The 23,904-nt window shown below is 41.9% G+C and overlaps 1 protein-coding gene across 1 annotated transcript in view; it reads left to right on the plus strand.

Annotated features, from left to right (window-relative positions):
• NPSR1 (neuropeptide S receptor 1) overlaps nt 1-23,904 on the plus strand; it is a 471,103-nt gene that overhangs the window by 258,524 nt on the left and 188,675 nt on the right. The window contains exon 5 of the mRNA XM_088464420.1: nt 14,009-14,210. Within this exon, the coding sequence (XP_088320546.1) occupies nt 14,009-14,210 (202 nt within the window). The remainder of the gene's footprint in view (nt 1-14,008; nt 14,211-23,904) is intronic.

Genomic DNA, 23,904 nt, shown 5'->3' on the forward strand with positions numbered 1-23,904 from the left:
ATTTTCTGTGTTTAGCCGCACGTATATATCAAATCGATATAACATAAATGGAGGACCAAACTTTCTCCGATAAAAATAAAATAGAGAAAGATCAAGAACCACTTCCTCCTAGTGCTGAAGCTGCTGCCACTAGTCATGACATAGACGATAACATGCCATCAACGTCGTCTGCCAAGGCCGATGCCCAATGTCATAGTAGAGGGCACATACAATCCCAAATGGCAAAGTTCAGGAAAATGACCTTGAAAAAGACATTTAAATCAGCTGAAGAGAAACGTAAACTTGCCAATATGCCATTTACGACACGGAGTGGCAAGGAACGGCTAAGGTCGATCCCTAGTATGTTCATGACTAGTGGTTCAGCTTCACATGACGATGGAAGCCCTCCTCCCACTAAAAAAATCAAAAGAGTTAAGCTGGCAAAAGCACAGTGAAGAACTGTGCTTTCTAAGAAGATATCACAAATCCCCAAGGAGAGTCCAAGTGTGGTGGTGGTTGCGATGCCTGACCTTCCCAGCACTGGACGGGAAGAGGTGGCTCTTTCCACCATTTGCACGCCCCCTGCAAGTGCTGAAAGGAGCACCCACAGTCCACTTGCTGATATGCAAATTGAAGATGTCACTGTTGAAGTACAACAGGATGAGGATACTGGTGTAGCTGGCGCTGAGGAGGAAGTTGGCGAGGAGGATTCTGATGGTGATGTGGTTTGTTTAAATCAGGCTCCGGGGGAGACAGTTGTTGTCCGTGGGATGAAAAAGCCCATCACGGTCATGCCTGGGCAGAAGACCAAACATTCCACCTCTTTGGTCTGGCAATATTTCTATCCAAATCCAGACAACAACTGTCTTGCCATATGTACCATATGTAAAGGTGAAATAAGTAGGGGTAGGGACGTCAACCACCTAGGAACATCCTCCCTTATACGGCACCTGCAGCGCATTCATAAAAAGTTACTGTCAAGTTCAGAAACTTTGGCTAAGACCGTAAGCAGTCCAGGGACACCTAAATCCCGTTGTCCTGTTGTATCCAAGCGCCTGCAAACCACACCGTCAACTCCCTCCTCGTCAATTTCCTCCTTAGTCAGGATCGGAAGTAGTCCTGCAGGCCATGTCACTGGCATGACTGACTCTCCTATCCGGGATTCCTCTGGAGGATCCTGCATTGCTACGCCTACTGCTGCCGCTGCTGCTGTTGCTGCTGCTGGGAGTCGTTCATCATCCCAGAGAGGAAGTAGGAACACCACTACTTTTACTAAACAATTGACCCTCCAACAGTCCTTAGCGAGGAGGATGAAGTACGACAGCAGTCATCCTGAAGCAAAACGTATAACTGAGGCCTTGACTGCTATGTTGGTGTTAGACGTGCGTCCGGTATCCGCCATTAGTGCAGTGGGATTTAGACAATTGATGGAGGTAGTGTGTCCCCGGTTCCAAATCCCGTCTAGATTCCACTTCACTAGGCAGGCGATACCGAGACTGTACAGAAACGTCAGAAAAAGTGTCCTCAGTGTCCTGAAAAATGCCGTTGTACACAATGTCCACTTAACCACGGACATGTGGACAAGTGGAACAGGGCAGACTAAGGACTATATGACTGTGACAGCCCACTGGGTAGATGTATCACCTTACGCAGCAACAGCAGCAGCGTCACCAGTAGCAGCATCTCAGAAACGCCAGCTCGTTACAAGGCAGGCTACGCTGTGTATCACCGGTTTCAGTAAGAGGCACACCGCCGACAACCTCTTAGAGAAACTGAGGGAAATCATCGCCCAGTGGCTTACCCCACTTAGACTCTCCTGGGGATTTGTGATATCTGACAACGCCACCAATATTGTGCGGGCATTACATCTGGGCAAATTCCAGCACGTCCCATGTTTTGCTCACACAATAAACTTGGTGGTGCAGAATTTTCTGAAAAGCGACAGGGGCGTGCAGGAGACGCTTTGGGTGGCCCGAAAAATTTCTGGCCACTTTCGCCATTCAGCGACTGCGTGCCGAAGACTGGAGCACCAGCAAACACTCTTGAACCTGCCCCGCCATCACCTGAAGCAAGAGGTTGTGACGCGGTGGAACTCAACCCTCTATATGCTTCAGAGGATGGAGGAGCAGCAAAAGGCCATACAAGCCTATACATCCACCTATGACATAGGCAAAGGAGGGGGTATGCACCTGACTCAAGCGCAGTGGAGAATGATTTCCGTGTTGTGCAAGGTTCTCCAGCCCTTCGAACTTGCCACACGTGAAGTCAGTTCAGACACAGCCAGCTTGAGTCAGGTCATTCCCCTCATCAGGCTTTTGCAGAAGCAGCTGGAGAAAGTGAAGGAGGAGCTAAGACGGAGCGATTCCGCTCGGCATGTGGGACTTGTGGATGAAGCCCTTCATTCGCTTTGCCAGGATTCCAGGGTGGTCAATCTGTTGAAATCAGACCACTACATTTTGGCCACCGTGCTTGATCCTAGGTTTAAAGCCTATGTGGTGTCTCTCTTTCCGGCCGACACAAGCCTGCAGAGGTGCAAAGACCTGCTGGTGAACACACTGTCAGCTGAAGCGGAACGTGACACGTCAACGGCTCCTTCTTCATTTTCTCCCGCAACTGGGGCTGCCAGGAAAAAACTTAGGTATCCTAAGCAACCCGCTGGCGGTGATGCAGGGCAGGCAGGACCAAGTTTGGACATCTGGTCCGGACTGAAGGACCTGGCAACAATTTCTGACATGTCTACTGTCACTGCATATGATACTGTCACCATTGACAGAATGGTGGAGGATTACATCGGTGACAGCATCCAAGTAGGCATGTCAGACAGTCCATACCTGTACTGGCAGGAAAAAGAGGCAATTTGGAGGCCCCTGTACAAGCTGGCTCTATTTTACCTGAGTTGCCCCCCCTCCAGTGTGTACTCCGAAAGAGTGTTTAGTGCAGCCGGGAACCTTGTCAGCGAAAGGCGTAGGAGGTTGCTTCCACAGAATGTGGAGAAGATGATGTTCATCAAAATGAATTATCAGCTCTTCCAGGGAGACCAGCCTCCAGAAGGTACAGAGGGACCTGTGGTGGTGGATTCAAGTGGGGACGAGTTAATACTTTGTGAGGATGAGGATGTACACACTGAAGAGGGTGAGGAATCGGTGGATGAGGAGGATGAGGATGACATCTTGCCTCCGTAGAGCCAGTTTGTGCAGGGACACATTAATTGCCAGCTTGTTTTGTGGGGGCCCAAACGAACCAATCATTTCAGCCACAGTTGTGTGGCAGACCCTGGTGCTGAAATGATTGATTTGTTAAAGTGTGCATGTCCTGTTTATACAACATAAGGGTGGGTGGGAGGGCCCAAGGACAATTCCATCTTGCACTTCTTTTTTTTCTTTGCATTATGTACAGTTTGGGGCCTAGTTTTTCTAACTGCCATCCTGTCTGCCACTGCAGTGTCACTCCTAGATGGGTCACGTGTTTGTGCCGCCCACTCGTGTCGCTTAGCATAGTCATCCAGCTACCTCGGTGCAACCTTTTGGACATGAAAACACTATTGTGAGGTGTGAGGTGTTCAGAATAGACTGGAAATGAGTGGAAATTAAGGTTATTGAGGTTAATAATAGCATAGGAGCAGAGAAACCAACAAATTCTGTGATTTTAGCTGTTTTTATGCTTTTTAAAAAAAAAATACAGATCCAAAACACAAAACCCAGAACCCAAACCACGGAAGGGTGGTTTTGGCAAAACCAATCCAGATCCAAAACACGAAGAAAGATCCAGATCCAAAACCAAAACACAAAACACGAAAAGTGGCCGGTGCACACCCCTAATATATATATATATATATATATATATATATATATATATGGGCTGATTGAAAAGTAATGAGACTGCTTCTGTTTTTCTGTCTCATAGGTAGATGTGGCAATGCTTTGCTGGTTATTTGGAAGCTCATATATCGATGTGTCTGAACCTGTGGTTGGACTGCCGTAGTTTTCTTTCACAGCGAGTGGAAGATCTTCGTACGTTTCGTCATGGTGGATGAGGAAGACGTGTCTGTGAGACTACGTCAGAGATGTGTGATTGAATCTTGTGTTAAACTTGGAAAAAGTGGAAATGAACTTATGAAATGTTACGGCAAACATATGGTGAAAAAACAATTAGCCGTGCTGCAGTATTTCGGTGGTGGAAGTACTTCAAAGAGGGTAATACGCGAGTCACTGATGAAGCACATTCTAGGGAGCCATCCACCCTGGTTACAGATGTCAACATTTCCAAAGCCGTGGAGATGTTGGAAAATTACAGAAGGTTAACTTTACTCAAACTTTTGGCTTCACTTGGCATCTCATTTGAACGGGTTAAGCATATTGTGACAAAGGAACTTAATATGCACAATGTGTGTGCCAGTTGAGTACCCAAAAATCTCACAGAAGAGCAGGTTCGACAAAGAGTTGAATCGTGCAAGAATACCATTCGAATGTCACAGATGATACCCGATTTCCTGACATCGATTGTGATGTGCGACGAATCGTGGATTCATCATTATGATCCAGAATCCAAATAACAGTCCAGCGTTTGGATACATTTCCACTTTTGCAAAGTTGAGTGAAAGCATAAATGCGCCAGTTTGCAGGAATATCATTTGTACCAAGATGATGATGGCTATCAAAGTAAGGATACAGATAGTGGGCATCTGCGCTCCAAGCATGCATACAAATCTGCATGCAGACAAATGCATGCATTTTAATATCTATGGCCAATTTGTGTGTATATTATCATAGGGCCCAAGTGTCAAGACCCAATCTATGCTTTAGGTCATTGTCTTGGAAAATATGGTAATCCTAGAGGACCTGAAACTACCTAATCCTGGGAAAACTGCATATCTGTTTTTCCTACTGACCAGAAGCACACTAAAATAAAATTTTCTTAACAAAAAATCTGAAATGTAAATTCAGCAATGCAGACTCATATTAGCCTCTAAGAAACCACTGTATGGAAGTTTTATTATGCGTCATGCTTCGTGTTGCAGTGCTATAGCATGCAGTGGCAAATGTAGGATTTCTAGCGGGGGGGGGGAGGGTTCCAAATGCTTGACTTTAGAGTGAGTGTGTCCAGTCCATGAAGATGGCACAATTAGTATTTATGCAGCTTGAATATGCGTCATACAAAGTGTATTATGTGTCATAATTCCAGCATATACAGGATCAGAGACCCATACAGGGTAGAAACGTGTTGGTAAGCTGATTTTAAGACGGAGATTCTAATCACATTAGTGATTGGAGTTACGCGGGATTAGGAGAACCCACCCGACAGGTGGCAGATGTTTGCTGGATGCCAGAGCAGCTGAGACCAATACGTTTAGATGGTGATACACAGCGCATGAGCCGTGGGTGAGAGCCGAGAGTACATGCTCAGAGCACGTCGGAGAGAGTGGGGAGAGCAGACAGGTTCCGGGTGAGAGCCGAGCCCTGAGTATCATCTACTGCCCAGAGGATTTACCAACCTGACATCATCAGGTGATATAGGATTTCTTCTGTGATACCCCTACTATCGTAGACGGAGCTTATTACGCTGCTATTCGGTGGGTCCCTGCAGGTCCGGTAAGCTACTCCAGTCTTGTCGTATATGGAGTTAACATCATTGAATGACATTAGTGTATTTTGAAAGAGATTCACTCTTTCTAAAGAAGATCTATTTTGGAATCTTGTTTTTTGTTTTTACTGTGACTGTTTTTTGAAGTTTTATTAAAAGTATTCCTTGGGAGAACATCGAGACTTTTACATTTATTCTTGGGAGAACCGCAATAATTTAATCCACCTGCTAGGATCTACATTGGAAAATTGTTTTAAGGAATAGAGTCTCACTTTGCCTTTGTGACTATAAAACCGTTCAGGACAGCTATTAAGTTGCATGTAGAAGTTGCCACTTACTCAGACAGTATCAATATAACATCATTAGATGCTACATGGTGTTGTTTATTATAAGGAATACCTTCTACTGTTGTCTATTACAAAGAACATTTTTTAGTGAATTATCTCATGGACACATAATTCCTTTTTTTTGTTTTTTTTTTGTTTTTTTCTCTCTCTTCATGTGGTTTATGTGTATAGTGATCTGCTACATTATATTAGATTTGAACATCTAACACAGCGCTGCAGAGTCTATAACGGTGAATTTCACCATTTGCATAGTAGTCATTAGATACGGCAGTAGGGCCATCCTGCCTGAGCTGAATGTTTTTATTTCAGATGTGGGTGCCATTACAGAGCATTGGAGCAAGTCCGGGAGTCTGGGGGAGCAGCAGAAGAACCTAGCACTGCCCTGGACATATATGTACATATTGATCTCCTAATGCACTGAATAGTGTTTTATTATATGGTATTAATAATTAACCCTATTGATGGTCTATAGCAGTGCACCCCTAACAGTGTATGTTTTCCAGATCTCCAAATTGGTGCACAGGTGTATTTATTACTGGCTGACACATGTTAAAAGATCCACAGGTGGTGATATTTATTTCATTTGTGATACTAAGAAGAACATGCAGCACTAGTAACATTGTATTATATTACTTTTTCTGTTGTGGTCACAATGTGGGCTGGGGAGGGGGGTTTTCTGTCTCCACATACTGGGCCTGATTCACTACTGATCGCAACTGTGATTGAATTAGCGATTACGCACTCAGGGCCTGATTAAGAGCCGGCTCCGTCGTGCGCATGCGTGAGACCCAGATAGCGACGGTCAATCCGTCGCTCCGGGTCTCGCACCAAAGGGGGCGTGCTGTTGATGTTGAGTGACAGCACGCCCCCTTTGGTGAGCGAGCCAGGGGGTGGCTGCCCAGACGGAGGCATTCCCATGGGACGTTCCCTGTTTGAGCAGAAAGCTCTCTGGGGCTTGCGGCCACGAGACCCTATCACAAGGGTCTCGTCGCAAGCCCGATGGTCGCGATGGTCTTGACCATCGCGCCCATCATCATGGCCACTCACATTAGCTGTGGGTGGCAACCAACAGCAATGCAAGCGGCCAGGAGGCCGCTCCATAAAAAAAAAAAGACACCCTGATTCAGAGCGAGCGCTCTGTCAGAGTGTCTGGCTCTGAATCAGGGCCTCAGTCTGACTGCGATAATATGCTAATCCATTGCGATCACTATGCCATCCATACACGCACGCAGGGTGGTTTCTGAGGACCAAGAAACCCCCCATGGCCGGCCGCCGCATTGCTAAACGATATATATATTTATTTTTTTTGTAAAGAGAGGGAGCACCGGAGTTCAGGTAACTGTCCCTGCTACTATACTAGGTGGGCTGACTGAATGTAGGGGGAGCTGCAGCACGCAGCCCTTCCCAGGCGCTGGCAGTTGCCATGGAGCATTCTGAGAAGCTGAGCTGCCGCTGGGTGTCTCACTGACTGTATTCCCAGCGCTCTCCCCCTGCAGCCGCAAGTGTGTTTATCACTTGTGGGGTCTCACCAAATGTATACACGGCACTCTGCTCCGAATCCACAGGTGTATCTATCACATGTGGGGTTTGCCGGCAGTGAGGAGGGAGAAGGAGTGGGAGGGGTTCTTTGTTATTGTGTGTGTCAATGTGTAGTCTTTGTCAGTGTGTATGTGTGTCAGTGTGTAGTCTTTGTCAGTGTGTGTCAGTGTGTAGTCTTTGTCAGTGTGTGTGTGTCAGTGTGTAGTCTTTGTCAGTGTGTGTGTCAGTGTGTAGTCTTTGTCATTGTGAGTGTGTCAGTGTGTAATCTTTGTCAGTATGTGTGTGTCAGTGTGTAGTCTTAGTGTGTGTCAGTGTGTAGTCTTTGTCATTGTGAGTGTGTCAGTGTGTAATCTTTGTCAGTATGTGTGTGTCAGTGTGTAGTCTTAGTGTGTGTCAGTGTGTAGTCTTTGTCAGTGTGTGTGTGTCAGTGAGTATGTAGTCTTTATCAGTGTGTGTGTCGTGTGTAGTCTTTGTCAGTGTGTGTAATAATATAATATATATAATTGTTTATAACTCAGTCAGCATGAAATAATGTGGTATATTACTGAGACCTCTTTATGATTTAATTTCATTGTTATGTAAGGAAAGATTTATTTACCAGTTATTAAATTTTTTTTGTTTAAATTAGATGCTCATTGTTTCTGCTTCTTGTTTGTCATTGTTCTTCGTGATTCTTAACTTGCCTCAGCAGCTAAAGTTTCATAGATCTGTTGTAACGTGTGACTACACCATAAAGAGGTCCATATTACCTGGCACACAGATTCCCTTTCCTATATTTTCTATTCACATGATTTCACTATCTTATTCTTAGTATGTGGTACTGCATGTGGAATATATTTGACACCTAATGTATTTTTGCATTATCACGTTGATGGCTGGTAAAGGCAAAGGCTAAACCTAAGCTGCTGTGCAGTTTGTGTGTATAAATATATATATATTGGAAACCCCCCTTTCAAAATCCTGCGTTTGCCACTGTTGTCGCAGCACAACATAAGGACGCACTTTACCTTACACACATACGCAGACTGCAAAACTATTGGCAACATCAAGTACCATCGCAGCTTCACGTACACTTGCACGGTCTGACCTTACTCAGGAAATGCTAAGTTCATTGCACGCTATGAGTATTCAAGCTGCGTAAGGCATCATAGTGGATCATTTATGCATGCCCATGCAACGGCGGCGTTCAAACGCACTGGCACGCCTGCATTTCACAGACCACCCCCTGTCGCCACTCACAAATGGCACTTCCTGTCAATCACTCCATGTAGTCACTGTGATTGTAGTCCCGATCGCAGTGGCTGGTTCGCACACGTGCACTGCGATGCATGCACAGAAGGCAACAATCAGCTGATTGCTTGCATAGTAGCAGTTGCGATCGGTAGTGAATCAGGCCCTGTGTCTGCAGCTTTCACTGCATTTGCAGTAGATGTGCAGGACTTGTAGACATTGTAGCACTTATTTATTACAAATTAATTCAACTATTAACAAATAAATCTATTCAAGTAACTGAAGGAGTGCCTATTTAAATAACATAACCTTCAAGAGTAGCTTTTCATTACAACAATTTAATTCTTTATCTGACCTGATTGTGTTCCAGATGTGTCCTCATACATCTAGCCTCCATGTGTGCTAAACAGCCCTTCTACTCACACCATGCCGAGGCGTGACTCGGTAGCGCTGAACATTTTATGTGCGACTTGTTACCTCCAAATGCATCTTATTTGCACAGAGATGCAAATAGTTAGCACAAGCTGCTGCTGCTGATTACAATGATATGCAGCATGCCTATATTCTGTGAGCAACTGCAGGTGTATCTGCATGCGGAACACTACATTACAGTGTCAGTGCACACAGAACATAGGCATGCTGCATATCACTGGCAGATTTTACCTAGGGGATGCAAAATCCCCCACTTCAGTGAGTCAGTGCAGTCCGTGACTGCACTGGCTATGCTGTGACTGGAGGGGGCTTCCCGTTGGAAGCCTCACCTGCCAGTCACGCACAGGACAGGCAGCACCAGGGGGAGGTGTCTCCTCCCCCTGGGACTGCCAGTCCATGCTGCGATTAGCAGAAAGTGGCTTGCATTGGAATCTGCTGCTCTGCCTTTCGGGAAACCCCACACGGCTTCTTGGGGCTGCAAACAATGAAGTCACCAGAAGCCGGTATTATGCTCATGCTCAGCGCCACCACCACTCATGTGCATGCGCTGCCCCAACACCTGCCAGATTCATTGCACAGGTGCTGGGACATGGTCAGCCATGGCCAGAGGAGCAGCACTGCAGGATATCATTTTAATCAGCAGAAGCTGCTTGTGCTAACTATTCACATCACTGTGTGAATATGACGCATTTGAAAGTAAAAGTCGCACAAAAACACGCTCAGTGCTACTGAGTCAAACAGAGCTCCCGCATTATGTGAAGCATGACTTGTAGCACACGGAGGATAGATGTATGTGGACACATCTGTACAGAAAGTTAAGTTTTAATATAAGGTAGTATATCATAGTAGCATTTAGTGATGTTTCTGTCTTTCTTGCTGGTGGCAATCACTGTATTAATTACATTCAGCAAAAAAATATAGTATTAATGGGCCTGATTCAAAGCTAAACCCGATGGTTTGCATATATCTCATATATTTTGGTGTCTGTGCAAATGCACACATGCAGGACCTGTCCTGAGCATGTGCAGAATGGGTCCTGCGATCTCACTCGTAGATCACCAAAGCTGCAGCATTATTGAAATGCTGCAGCATTTGGGAGGCGGAGTGGGTGCGTGGCTGGCCAATGTTACTGGAAACGGGACCATGTTGGCCCCAAGATTTTTGCCACCAAAATGAATGCAGCTATCATGACCAATTTCTGATTACTGCGGCTATGCGTCCTCCCATTTCTCACGTTATCCAAATGAAAAAAAATTGTCATGAACTTTTTTTGGCAAAAACTTACATGAAAAATAGAAAAAAATGGGGAGAACAGCCTGTGACCTAACAAAACATCAAATAAACATTGGATAACATATATATGTCTATTACTGTCCCCAAGAAAAAATATTTAGCACTTTTAGAATGGTTCATAAGGCAGAAATGTGCATTTTTAATAGCAGTGAAGAAATTAAAGAAAGCATATTTTTGTTAAAATAAATGCCATAGTTACATTTGGGGTGCATACATTTGGGGTCATTTGAAGACACTTTAAATAGAAAAATAGAAAAAACACCTTTAAAGCCCACCTGCAATGCACAAAACACCTGCCCCATCCATACAGCACCGTCATATACCTGTCCCACATCTTTTAACCAATTATTCTGCATTTTGCAGACTTTTCATTCCAATAATGACTTGTAATTATTGGCCCAATTAGGCTTATTGAAAACTTCTAATTGACAAATGCTCTGAAGCTGCGAGAAAAAGCTGTGTTAATTTGTATAGAAATTACTGTGACTAAAATGCTCATGGCTAATTGAATAGTTAAAATCATGTACCTGAGGCAATAAATATGTCCCAGTATGTTAAAAATAGATCACGAATGATGCTTGACCAGCTTGTAAATAAAACAAAATAAATGGAGTTTCATGGAATGCTTTGGACATGGTTTGGGAAATGTGTATTTTATTCCTAAAGGATAGTCATACAAAAAGACACCCAAAGACCAAGACAGGTTGCCAAATCCGTTCCTTTAATAAGCAACACATGAATTACACAGGTTCTGTGGATGACTTCTAGGGGTATACTAACTATAGGGGGTTTGGAATGGAATCCTGGCACTCGGGATGCTGGCTGTCAAAACACCAACAGTGGCATCCCGATGCTGTGAATCCGGACAGGGCATAAGTAAGTATGCTATCCCTCTCCACCTAACCCTCCTTTTCTCTACCCTGATCCTCCCTACCCCGCCCCCTAACCCTTGCAGTTAGTGCCTAAACCTAACCTTCCTCCCTTAGTGCCTAAACCTAACCCTTCCCCTTAGTGTCTAACCCCCACCCCAGTAGTGCCTAACCCCCCTTCCCGCAGCCTAACCCTAACCTCTTCCATCCCACAGCCTAACCCTACCTAACCCTACCTAACCCTCCCCTAGGTAGCTAACAGCTAAGGGCGCCCACTGTACTTACAAAAGAGATTCCGACTGTCTGGATCCCGGCATTGGCACGCCACACCACTTCCGGCGCCAGTCTTCTGACCACAGTTCGGGATTCCGGCACCAAGATTTCATCAGCCAGCATCCTGATCGTAGGTTCTTTTAACTACATCCTACTATAGGCTATAGTTAGTATATCCCTAGAAATCAGTCATCCCCAGAACCTGTAATTCATGTGTTGCTTATTAAAGGGATGGATTTGGCAACATTGCACAAGACCACAGATACACTTTTCATGAATATCACTTCATTGGATTGTTCTACATTGTAAATCCAGTTATAGGTGTGTGCAACTGTTTTCTCTTTATTCACATGCAAAAATTAAATGAATTAGTACAATAGCAAAACAACATTACTGAATTGCTAGCACAAAATACAAGGATAACGTGATATTAATTTAATAAAAAATTATGATTTTTACCTATTAGCAATTTTTTTTGTAATTTTCTTAGTTAATATTACATTTATTCATGTTCTGTAATGTAGTGTACATGTATATTTTTTATACTGTAGAATACATTTTGGTTCTTCCACAGGAGACATTTTACATAGCAAAGTACAAATGTAGAGATTTTGTACAAAATACTGTATACAGCTTATGCTCCAGTGTGTGAAGGGAATGCACAGTGTGATGATAAAATACTGCAAACTGCATTTAAAGAGATTCTAGAATGTACAGTACCACATAAATGGTAGCTACAATGTGATTGCTTGCTATTATCAATACCTCCACTTTTGTAAAACCACACTTTATTAAATTTACCCCTAAGTATACTGTATTTAAGGTCTCAATTGAGAAGAGGCATGGTTGCTGCTCTTTGGCAGTGCATTTGGCAAATGCTGTTCCTATTACATGACCATGAAGTAACTTTTGCTATACAGGGTAGTGGGCATATATCATGAAACTTATAATTGTCTATGCTGTTGGTACAGTAGGACAGAGATTCTCAAACTCAGTTCTCAGGGCCCCAAACAGTGCATGTTTTCCATGTCTCCTCACAGAATCACAAGTAAATTAATTAGCTCACCTGTGTATTTTTTAAATTGTGTCAGTGAGTGATGAATACACCTAAGAACCTGCTATGTTAATTGGAAAATATGACCTGTGTGGGGTCCTGAGGACCGAGTTTGAGAAACACCGCAATTTGACATAAAGTATGGTGCCAATAACATGAACCATATTTTATTTACCATACACTAGTATTCCTTTGCATATCCATGTGTCTACAGAAGTTCAGTTGCATCGACACATAAAGGACATTCATGTGTGCACTTTTCAATTGGTTCAATGGTACCATCTGGAAGTAGAAAAAGGATAAAACAGATATTTCCACATACACCTATCATATTGCACCAAATTACCCTGTGTGGCAGGGTAGAAGCACCAGGCAGATATTTCTTAAATTATGCATTATAATCTCCTACTTTATACCAATTCCTTTGAGACACAAAATACCAATCCTAAGCACTTACTCTAGTATACTACTAGTTACATGGTACATTATTAGCGTATTAAGATGCAATATTTGGGGAAACGTACTAAAGCACAGGAATCGATACCTATGACAGAGTGTCTATGTTGAGCTAGGTCTTTAGTGCCATATGGAGCAAAATGCATAGGTGTATGAGGACACATCAGTACAGGTCAATAAAAATAACATATGCTCATATGATTTAATTAAAAGAATAGGATAACTCCAGATTCACAATTCAAGGATGCACCTCCAGGGCACCATTGAAAAGTAGATTGAAAGAGTCTACATGGCTGAAATATGCATTCTCCACCCCTGGAAGTTAATTTTAATGTATCATCTGCAACTCAAACCTTATTTTTGTCTATATACTCAATATGTGGCATGTACTGTAAGCGATTCTAGCCCATGTTTAGATAGAATGCACAAATCTGCCCAGATTTCAGACAGCATTTCAAATGAGGTACACAGATTAAATATTTTAACCTCTGATCAGTGGCCCAGGGGGACAGAGGCACGTGTGTGGGGACCCTCTGTACTTACTGCACTATTTAAGTGGTTGTGGCCTTTCTTTGGGGTTGACTGTTTCTCAATGATAGGCCCAGGCCCTCAGACAGACTCCTGTCTGGGGTACCTACCCAGCTAAAATTTCTACTGAATACAATTTGTCCATTCAAGTAAAAAAAAAATGTCAGTTGTAGATAGATTTTTGCAGAAAATGTTGACATCTATAAATTCCTCATGAATGTAAATACTGTAATACATATTTCCAAAAATTATATACTTCACACTAAAATAAAAATGATTTTCAGTGTTCACACATGACATTTACCTGTAAGTACACATATTGTATTCTGACCAACAAGAATTCAAGTGTCTTTTAGTTGATATATTAAATCTCACAGATTACTTGATGCATGCTAGCTAATATATCTGCTTATTTTATTTCCCCACAGAGAGACAAGCTAAAGTGCTGATTGCAGTAGCATGGACCCTCTCTTTCTTGTTTTCAATTCCTACCTTGATTATTTTTGGAAAAACTAAACTTCCAAACGGAGAGATTCAATGTTGGGCTCTTTGGCCTGATGACTCTTACTGGAAACCATATATGACAATTGTGGCCTTGCTGGTGTATTTCATCCCTTTGATTATTATAAGGTAAGCAACATATTCAGTATTTCAGTAAATATATTGTGTTTTAGCAGAGAAAGAGACAGTGGGTATTTAAAACTGAAAGATGAGAAGCAGGAACCAAAGATAATAAGGTGGGAATTTTACTAGACGGGCAAAGACCATAGAACAGATACATAAGAGGCAGGAACTGAAAATAGAAAATTTGACAGGCAAGAAGCAAAAATAAATAACTAGTAGGAACCTTGAGACAAAGTAAAGAGATGCAGAAACCATGCCAAAAAGTTATAGCAAAAGTTGAATAAAATACTTGTGCCTTTATATAATTCATAGACCTATACCTTTGTATACCAGAAGTAACAAGTACTTTCATGATATACAGTAGATGGTTGTGTGTTCCTTCTTCAAGCAGATCTGTGTAATTCACGTGTGCCTTATTAAAGGGATAAGTTGACTAGCCTACTCTAAACACTATTTTGATTCTGCAAGCAGACAGATGTGATCTGATTGCTTGTTTTTTGTATCATAGTTTTTTTTTATTTCACAAAATCCATAGAAAAATCTTAAATTGAAAAAGTGCCATGTCTTCCTGAACTGAAATGTCATAACATTGCAATATACCAGGAAATGTAATAAGTTTTCATTCAAGTGACCCCAATATAATATGAGTATGCCCTGTATCATAGTCTCCAAACAAGAATTCATCCAACAGGATTCATAAAAATTTACATTTCAGATACAGCTAACATTGAAAACCACCTTGTCTGTCACATTGTCAGAAGAAAACATGGAGACTATGGGATCCACAAGTCTTTTTGAATTTACTGAATTTGTATGTGTGTAGGTTTAGTCCGGCATAGTGGACATGCCTACTACTGAGGAGGGTGCAGTGACATGGTCTAGCAGTGTCTCTTTAAGGGAGAATGGCCACATCCTGACTTCAGCTATTGGGGATAACATGACGACCTCAAACAATTAGGTTTGGGTCTCTTACATTTTAGCTGTATTGGGCATATTGTGCTGGTACCATAAGATGGGGGAAGTAGGACCCGCTGTTCCCAAATGTTTGGGTGGTGCATGGACAGAAGCCAACATTAATAAATATTCTTATGGAAATGTTTCTGTTGATGGAGAAGATGGGAGAGTCCCCCTTTAGCAAAAAACACTTCTGGCAGTTACCCCTATTGTGTGTAGAGGAGGAGGAGCCCCTGGAAGGAAGCAAGGAGCCACTCTAAGATGCCCCCTTCTGCAATAGGTAAACGGAGGAATGCTGATCTTAAAGCAAAGGCTTTATTTGATGTTTAAAATACCCTGCATCAGGAGAGGAGACCCCAAGCAGTATTCCAAGTTCAACAATAGGATGATCCCCCTTATGGGGAAGTCCAGAAGAAACAACACCAGGTTATGTGGAATACTTAGAAGCCTCCCATTAAGATCGTTCCTTGTATTGGTAGACCCCTTAAAAAGTTTCCCCTCGGTGAGAGGGGAGCACTGCATAGGCACAATGTAATGTCCTAGTAACAATAGTGTGAAGATTTTGAGTGTCCCCAGCAAGAAGGGATGTTACACCCAGAGTGGAAGGCCGTGTTGGAGGGAACATTGTGCAGAAGCCTTATGCGGCAGCTCACTGTGTGTCCTTGTGTGTTCCCTTGTGTGTGAGAGCCCTGTACTGCTCTAGAACTACTGAACCCACAGTGTTCTGGTATAGACTGTTGCCTATCTATGCAATGTTATGCCAACAGTAAAAAAGTACTGTGCGGAAGAAGTTTGGAGTGTTCTTTTCATAATCAGATTTATATTAGCTGAGTAATCTGAGACAACACTCTGACCCCACAACCTATTGGCAGAATATAGAATTAAAATGAGCAAATAAGAGCACTTGTAATTATGGTGAGTATGTTCTTAATTCTTTTTAAAATGTTTATAAGTATGTGTGGTTAATTTCTTTATATGCAATACTTTACAAAGATAATAAAAAGCAGCAGTTGTAAAAATTATATAAATAAATTAAAATGTAAAATAATTAAAACAATAAAAATAATTAAAAACAATGTAAACAACAAATGGCATATTGTGCTGAAAAATGTTCAATATTTATAGTCTTTTAAGACCATGTGGGTTCTTGGTTGGGGTTTTCTTTGCGGTGAGGGCATGAGCTTCTTGGTGCCTATTCATGGAAGACTAATGTTCAGAGGGCTAAAACTAGCTGTCCCTAACTGTCCTACCTTGTCTTTCTGGTGCCTAGAGGCAGCTTCTACCTGGTGTGTTGCTTGTGACTGCTTGCGCTGACGTTGCCCACTGACATCACTTGCTCCAGAACTTCTGGTCCCCGTCAGCTTGTTTCAATGCTTTTTGTGTGTGGTGGTACTTTGTCAAGGATAGCAAGTACCACCACGTGCGAAACACGTCGCAACCAACCACTGCTTTTATTATCTTTGTAAAGTATTGCATGTCAAGAAATTAACAACACATACTTATAAAACAATTTAAAAAAAATTAACAACAAACACACCATAATTACAAGCGCTCCTAGTTGCTCATATTGCTCATAAGTACTAAGCTACATGAGGAGCAGCAAATACATCTAACCAAAAAAGTGCAGTTCTTCTTTCACAATCAGAGTATAGAATTAACAGGATGCTGCAGATCTGGACTTTGAGCCTGTGACCTGTCAGCAGATTGTGATGTGCAAGAAGATGTGCTGGGTACAGTAGTCCTCCAGACAGATTGCTAATCCAGGATACAATTTAATTGGCCAAGGTATATGTGGTATTGAATATGTAACAAAGTTTTTGGTGCTGGTGGTGGTTAGTCCACACATGGTACAGCTTAGCCAGTTCTTAGCTATATTGAATCAGGTAGAACAACAAGTAGCATAAGACACAGGTGTAACAGTAGTATGTAGATATATGAGAGCAGCCTGGAGCTTAGGGTGTTGATGGGTGCTGTTGTGCACCAGTTGTGAAAGCGGTAAATACACCAGCGGATGGTAGCACTATTGCCCACCACCGCTATAGCAGTGGTGATATATGCTAGAGAGCAGATGTGGGTCCAAACAAAAAGATAAACCTATGAGTATGACTTTGTTGTTTAAAGGTATTCTGAGAAATGTAGGTCTCAGATGGTGTTAATAGTAGAAATTGTGAAAGTTATATTATCCTATTTATACATATAATAATAATTTAGTGTCTGTGTAGTAACAAATAAATAGTCATTAATTACATATAAACAAATATAAAACATACAATTGCAAATTAAATACAACCATCTGTTGTTTTCCTCTTTTATAAAGAAATGGAAATTTTCTTTCCAGCTGTCGTCCAAATGGAAATATTAATTAAGCAATGCAAAATTACAACAGTGACATCTCAAATTAATTAAGTACTATCAGTTGAAGGGTCAATCTGCCAATCAGAAGCATCTAGCTAGTGATATTAAGGTCAAAATTGTGTATAGTGTCACTAGCACTTCAGAGAGGTATATCTGTGTCCTACAGTAGTTCAGATGTGAAATTACAGTATGTGAACAAACCCTTACTAGACTCGACTGATGCTTCCATGCAGCATTTTCCTCTCCAATTATAATGAAAATAAGTGTAAGATTCTCCAAAATCTGCATGTGGATATTTTTTGTATGCATACGCAGTAAGAAATTACATATCTTACACAAATAAAACAAATGTACAGTCAGTATTTACAGTATGTCCAGCTTTACATAAGCCATCTAAATCAGCATGGGTTCATGGTCATACATACACTTACTTTTTAATGATTTTTACAATGGGGATTGTTAGTGCATTTGAAGAGATATATTTTTATTTTTGCCAAAGTGTCTGAAACTATTTAAACTAACTAGTACATATACATGTTTATACATTTTGAAGACAAATGGTACACTAGCTATAAACTGAGCCAATTTTAAAATTAATTGATTGTCACAAACATTTGTTTTTGTGGTTCAAAGTAGATGGTTTACATTCACAGTTCATGTTACAATAGTATTTTATGTTTTTATTTTTATATACTATTTAAATAATGTTTTTTACAATGCAATACAATACAATAATATTTTTTTTTATTGAATTAGTGAACACGGATATGTAAGACATTTGAATTTCCCTGTTTACATTAAGTGGCAGATTGAGTCGCACATAAAATGACAGTATCTGGTTCCGCATTGCATACATGAAAATAGCTGTAGATTTCCACCTATATTCACCCGCTTCTATGTGATGCATTGCTACCATACAGCCTCTGTCATCAGTATCAGCTCGCATTTGTACCAGCCCTATCCTTGTTGTAAAATATCTGTCTGAAATCGACAGATATTTGTGTATACTTAGTTTGGAATACTGTAGGCTGCAATTCCATCTGCACTCAAATGACAGACCCTCGGCAATCTTTTTCTAAGTGTCAACACCCCATGGCATCCCAGAAACATCCATATAGACGTAAGTGGATGTTCGGCTGACTTCCTTACTACTCTGAATCACTGGTGATCACCTTATTACTTGTCTGTGTCAACAAATACCTATTTTCTGTTGTGATCAATGCTTAAGTATTTGGTTTCTCCCTGACCTGTGTTACAGTGTTATTCTAAATCCATTTTTCTATGTAACAAATGTTACCTACAGTTTGATTTAAAATGATTTTCAATTCTATTATTTACCATCCCCAAATTAGTTTTCCTGTAATTTCTTTATAGTTAACAGACTTCTACCTGTATAGCTAGAATTCATGACAGTATATAATACACTAGGTGACCACCTCAATATAAAATAACTAAATAAGTAATTACAATCTAATATTACATTATGAGAAACATGGATGATTGTCTAGTTCAAGATGCCTGCATTCTTATGACATACTGCTATTAACCTTATACTATTACTTTTTTGCTTCTTTTTAAACAACCTACGTTTTTGTGACCCACTTGAGAACGCCCCAATTTTTAGAGATAAAAAAAATAAAATCTCATAAAGAAAACAGCTGTATGTGGTCACATTAGGGCATGGATTTTATGTGTAGGTAAAATAATAATTTGCTGGTTTATATATTGGTGTGCATCTGTGAGACAGCTGGATATTTTCCATGAAAGTGGTGTGTTTACTTATTAAAGCATTGTAAAATAAATGAATAGGATTAACAATTATGAGCAAAGGCTCAGGTCATGTTTTAGGGGCTGATCCACGTTTTCTACCAAGCTCATTTGAGCAGCAGGTGTGTGCATGAATCAGGATCATTGATTCAGATGCAGTGGATCAGAAGACTATCCATTTAAAACAAGCTTGATCACATTTTAAATTTATCCCTGAATAAGCTCCTAAGGTCATAGATTATTTGCTATGACTGAGCTAACTCCTTGCTGATCACAAGCCAAGTACTGTACTCAGTCATTGATGGAGATGGTTGTTGGTGATAGCTTGACAGCAGTGCTGTAACTAGGGCAGGGTGAGTGGGGAACATGCCCTGGGCACCATAGGACAGGCAGTATGGGGGGGGGCGCTGCCGGCCATGGTCCAGCCCATCATAGTTAGGCAGTGTAGCACCGACCGCAGTGTGTGCAGTCAGCGCTACACATTTACACAGGGCCGGCGCTAGGCTTCCCTGCGCCCCCATCTCCGGTCCTGTGCTGCACAGCCGAGCCCCTTCCCTCCCCCTAAGTGCTTACCCAATAGTGCCAGGAGGAGGGTGGGAGGCAGGCTCACACTGTGCATTTTTACACACACATAGCTGCTAGTGCGGCAGTGATGTGTGTGTTAACCAGCAGCCAATGATAGTCAGACAGACTCTCATTGGCTGCTGCTGCTGCTGCACACACATCACCGCCATGTGGCGGCGATGTGTGTGTTAACCAGCAGTCAACAAGAGTCAGACAGACTCTCATTGACTGCTGCAGCACCCACTGCAAGAGCAGGGCTGGAGCTCATGAGCTCCGCCTTCTGGCTCCTGCAGTGAGTAATGGGAGAGATGTCATGACATCTCTCCCATAATGCAGAGCGCACCAGCCCAGGAGGACTGACTTGCGGTGGCGGGAGCAGTGGCCGGAGCCAGAGCGTGGATTCAAGGAAAGTTTGTTTGTTTTTATTTTTTTTGCTTGTGTGTCTGCACTACGGGGTGGGGGTACTACTGGGGGCACCATTACTGGGGGACCTCTACTGGGGGTGAAGCACTACTGGGGACTACAACTGGGGGGATACTACTACTGGGGGCACTATATAAGGTGCTTACTACTAGGGGCACAAGGGAGACTACTACTTGGGACACTATATAAGGGGCTTTCTTCTAGTGGACTACTACTAGGGGCACTATTACTGGGGTGGAGCAATACTGGGGACTACAACTGGGGGGAGCTACTACTGGGGCACTGCAGCGGGAGGGGGAAACTACTGGGGACAACTACTGGTGGGGAAACTACACTATATAAGGGGCTTACTACTAGGGGCACTGCACTGGGGGGACCACTACTGGGGGCACTAAATAGTGAGGACCATTACAGGGGGCACTGTATTAGGGGTACAACTACTGGTGGCACTGTATGAGGGGAGGACTACTACTTTGGGCACTATATAAAGGGCACTGCATGGGGGGTACCACTACTGGGGGCACTGCATAGGGGGGACTACTACTGGGGACACTATATAAAGGGCACTGCATAAGGGAGTACCACTACTGGGGGGACTGCTACTGGAGACACTATATAAGGGGCACTGCATAAGGGGGATCACTACTTGGGGTAGTGAATAAGGGGAACTAATGAGGAGCTGCGTAAGGGGGACCACTATTGGGGGCATTGCATACTGGGAGTACTGAATAAGGAGAACTAATGGGAGTCTGCATAAGGGGGACTACTACTGGGGGTACTGTATAAGGGGCACTACTATGGGCCTGCATAAGAGGGACCACAACTGTGGACATTGCATACTGGGGGTACTGTATAAGGGGTACTATTGGGGTTAAGGTGCATATGGAAAGGAATGTTCAGACTAGAGTGACGACAAAGGCGTGTGTATCATGTTGACACACCCCATTTTTAAGTGACCAAGCCCAATTTTTGCTGCATGCGCCTTAGGCGATTTTTAAATTTGCCCTGTGCTCCAAATACCCTAGTTATGCCACTGCTTGACAGTTACTTCGGTCTAACCAGTATCATATCTTTTTTTAGCACCATTGTCTGCACCTAATCAATGTATCAGAATATAACACTTATTTTGTTTATATTTTATCCTTCTCTAAAATCACTGAAAAGAAAAGAAAAGAAAATTTAAATCATAAAGCTATTGTATTTTTGCCTGGCTTATAATAAATGTTGCTTTACATGTAAAGGGTAAGTTAAAATGTTCTGAAATTGACAATTGAGATGCAATCAGTAAACTTTTATCAAAGTTAATGAGAACAGATTGTTTTGTGATTGACCACAATCAATAATTGAATTACCTATTTAATGCTTAAATGTTTCTTAATTTTTACATTGTTTCAAAATGTGCAGACATGTAAATTTGATTTTTGGACTTGTTTTACAATTAATGTAGAGGAAGAATATTCACCAAATGGCCTGTGTAATGTGATTGTTTTAATGTGTTTTTTCCTCATAAATCATGTTCAGAATGAAAATGCAATATGCTAAATATTAACTTACTTGTACAATACGTTTAACCTTTTTGTGAAATATTTCAATGTTACTGTCTAAAAAAAATAATCTGCTTCTGTAGAATGCAAAAGCATAACCTCAGCTTTTTGTCTCAACCTATTCACCTCTCAATCTTTAGAGTCATTTACAAGGCATGAAAACTGTGAGCACATAAGGAAAATGCCAATTATTTACAATTTGTGGGTAAGCACCTGAATAATACCCTTTTCCACTGCTGCAATAACCTGGGTTATTGATGGGTCTACTCGGGTCATGGCTCAGTGAAAAAGGGTGCCTGAAAAATAACCCATGTCAAGTGACCTGGGAATCCAACCCAGATAGCTACCAGGGTCAGACCCTGAATGGACCCGGATAATGGTGCAGTTTAAACAGCGCGACCCGTGTTATACAAACTAGATCATGCCTAAAATGAGCCGATTGGTGGTTGTGGAGGAGTCACCTCCCACTTTTTATAACCTTACAATTTTAGCAGTGCAGACCCAGGTTCGGTGTGAACGGGGCTGACCTAGGAATAACCCAGATCGAATGTGCAATGTAAATAGGGTCTGACCTGGGTTTGAACCATGTCCAAAAATCCAGGTTGGACCCAGGTTTTTGGTGGAAAAGGGGTATTAGTGTGTTAAGATGGGTAGATTGCAGAAAATGAGCTACTGCAGATACAGTAATTTTTGTGATTCTGTGCCCAAATGCAAAAACAAGACTTCATGTTGCAATGAAAATATTTAAATGTGTTGCATCACTGACAACATACCTTTTCATCAAAGTCTGCCATCCCTACTTCTACTTTTTTCTTTTGACCTTCTCTTCTCTCCAGTTCACCTTCAAACTGGTAACTGCTCCTCATAGAATGTTAACTCTCCTGGACAGGCCCCTCTTTGACTTAATACAAGAGGTTTAAGAAAAAGATCTTCTTTTGAACCAGAAACCTCTCCTGGAACTTCTTGTGTAAATGATTGACAGGATAATCTATTCCAGATGTCCCTGTACCTCTACTGCAGGTGGAGGAACCATCTTTAATCTATGAATCAGGTTATTCACCACTAGATTAGAATAAAGATATGAAAACTGAGTAAATCCACAAAGGAAGAAATTAGCAATCACCTGTATATCACCAGATATTTTCTACCTGCTTATTGGTTATGGACTGATGTACTTGGACTGAGGGCATCTTCAAAGTGATGTTGCATGTGGAAAGCCACATGTTAACATCCACTGAGAATGCTAATTGTCTTGCAACATTAAACACAGTCAATGCAATATATACAACGAATGGTGAGCGTGGATGCCAAGCCCTTTTAACCTTTGTTTTTAGTTTGGCACCCTTGATGAGAATAGTTGGAAGCAATTTGACCCCTTTCAGATAATGCGTTCCATTTAGTGCTTGAGAGCCATGATGATTGACAGCAATTAATTGTTTCCACATCATTGCTGACCTCAGCAATGTTGAACTTATGAAAATAAGGTGCAGGGGTGAATTACATCCTTGTTTTCAGTTTGTGAAAGCATGGGTCGTGGTCCATTCACTTTCACTGATTGACTCATTCCAACAGATCAATATGCTGTGCATATAGAACCAGTGGTGATCCAGAATGATTTGGCTCTTTAGGGACTTAATGGCCCTAACTAAGATCAGCTCCTATTGACTCAAATAAATACTCTTCAGTCCTCCTCTTGTGGGTTACTGATACTGGTGTTAAGGATCATCCATCTGCAGCTTTTATGGCTGTTGGTCTGATCTCCAGAAACAAGGATAACTTCATCTTGTGGGAAAAGTCTAAATCTATGAAATTCTCGGTGAATTTAAAAAACAAAAAGACCTAAGTGTCTTATGAGCAAGTTACCCCTTAGAGTGCAATGGACAGCTGTGTTAAAATTCAAAAGGTACTGTAATGTGGAGGAAGAATTGACCAAAAACTTACTGTATATTCCTCATGTCTACTGAGCAAAACCGTTTTCTTACAGTTCAGATCTTAACATTCTGGGCACTCTTTGTTACAGTGGTCAAAGTGGCCACAATGAAGATTTATTTTAGTGGTGGGTTGTATTATCCACAGAAAAAATACCTCACCAG

Source organism: Taudactylus pleione, unplaced genomic scaffold, assembly GCF_031769625.1.
Source record: "Taudactylus pleione unplaced genomic scaffold, aTauple2 ptg000054l, whole genome shotgun sequence".
In the NCBI taxonomy this organism is placed as follows: Eukaryota; Metazoa; Chordata; class Amphibia; order Anura; family Myobatrachidae; genus Taudactylus; species Taudactylus pleione.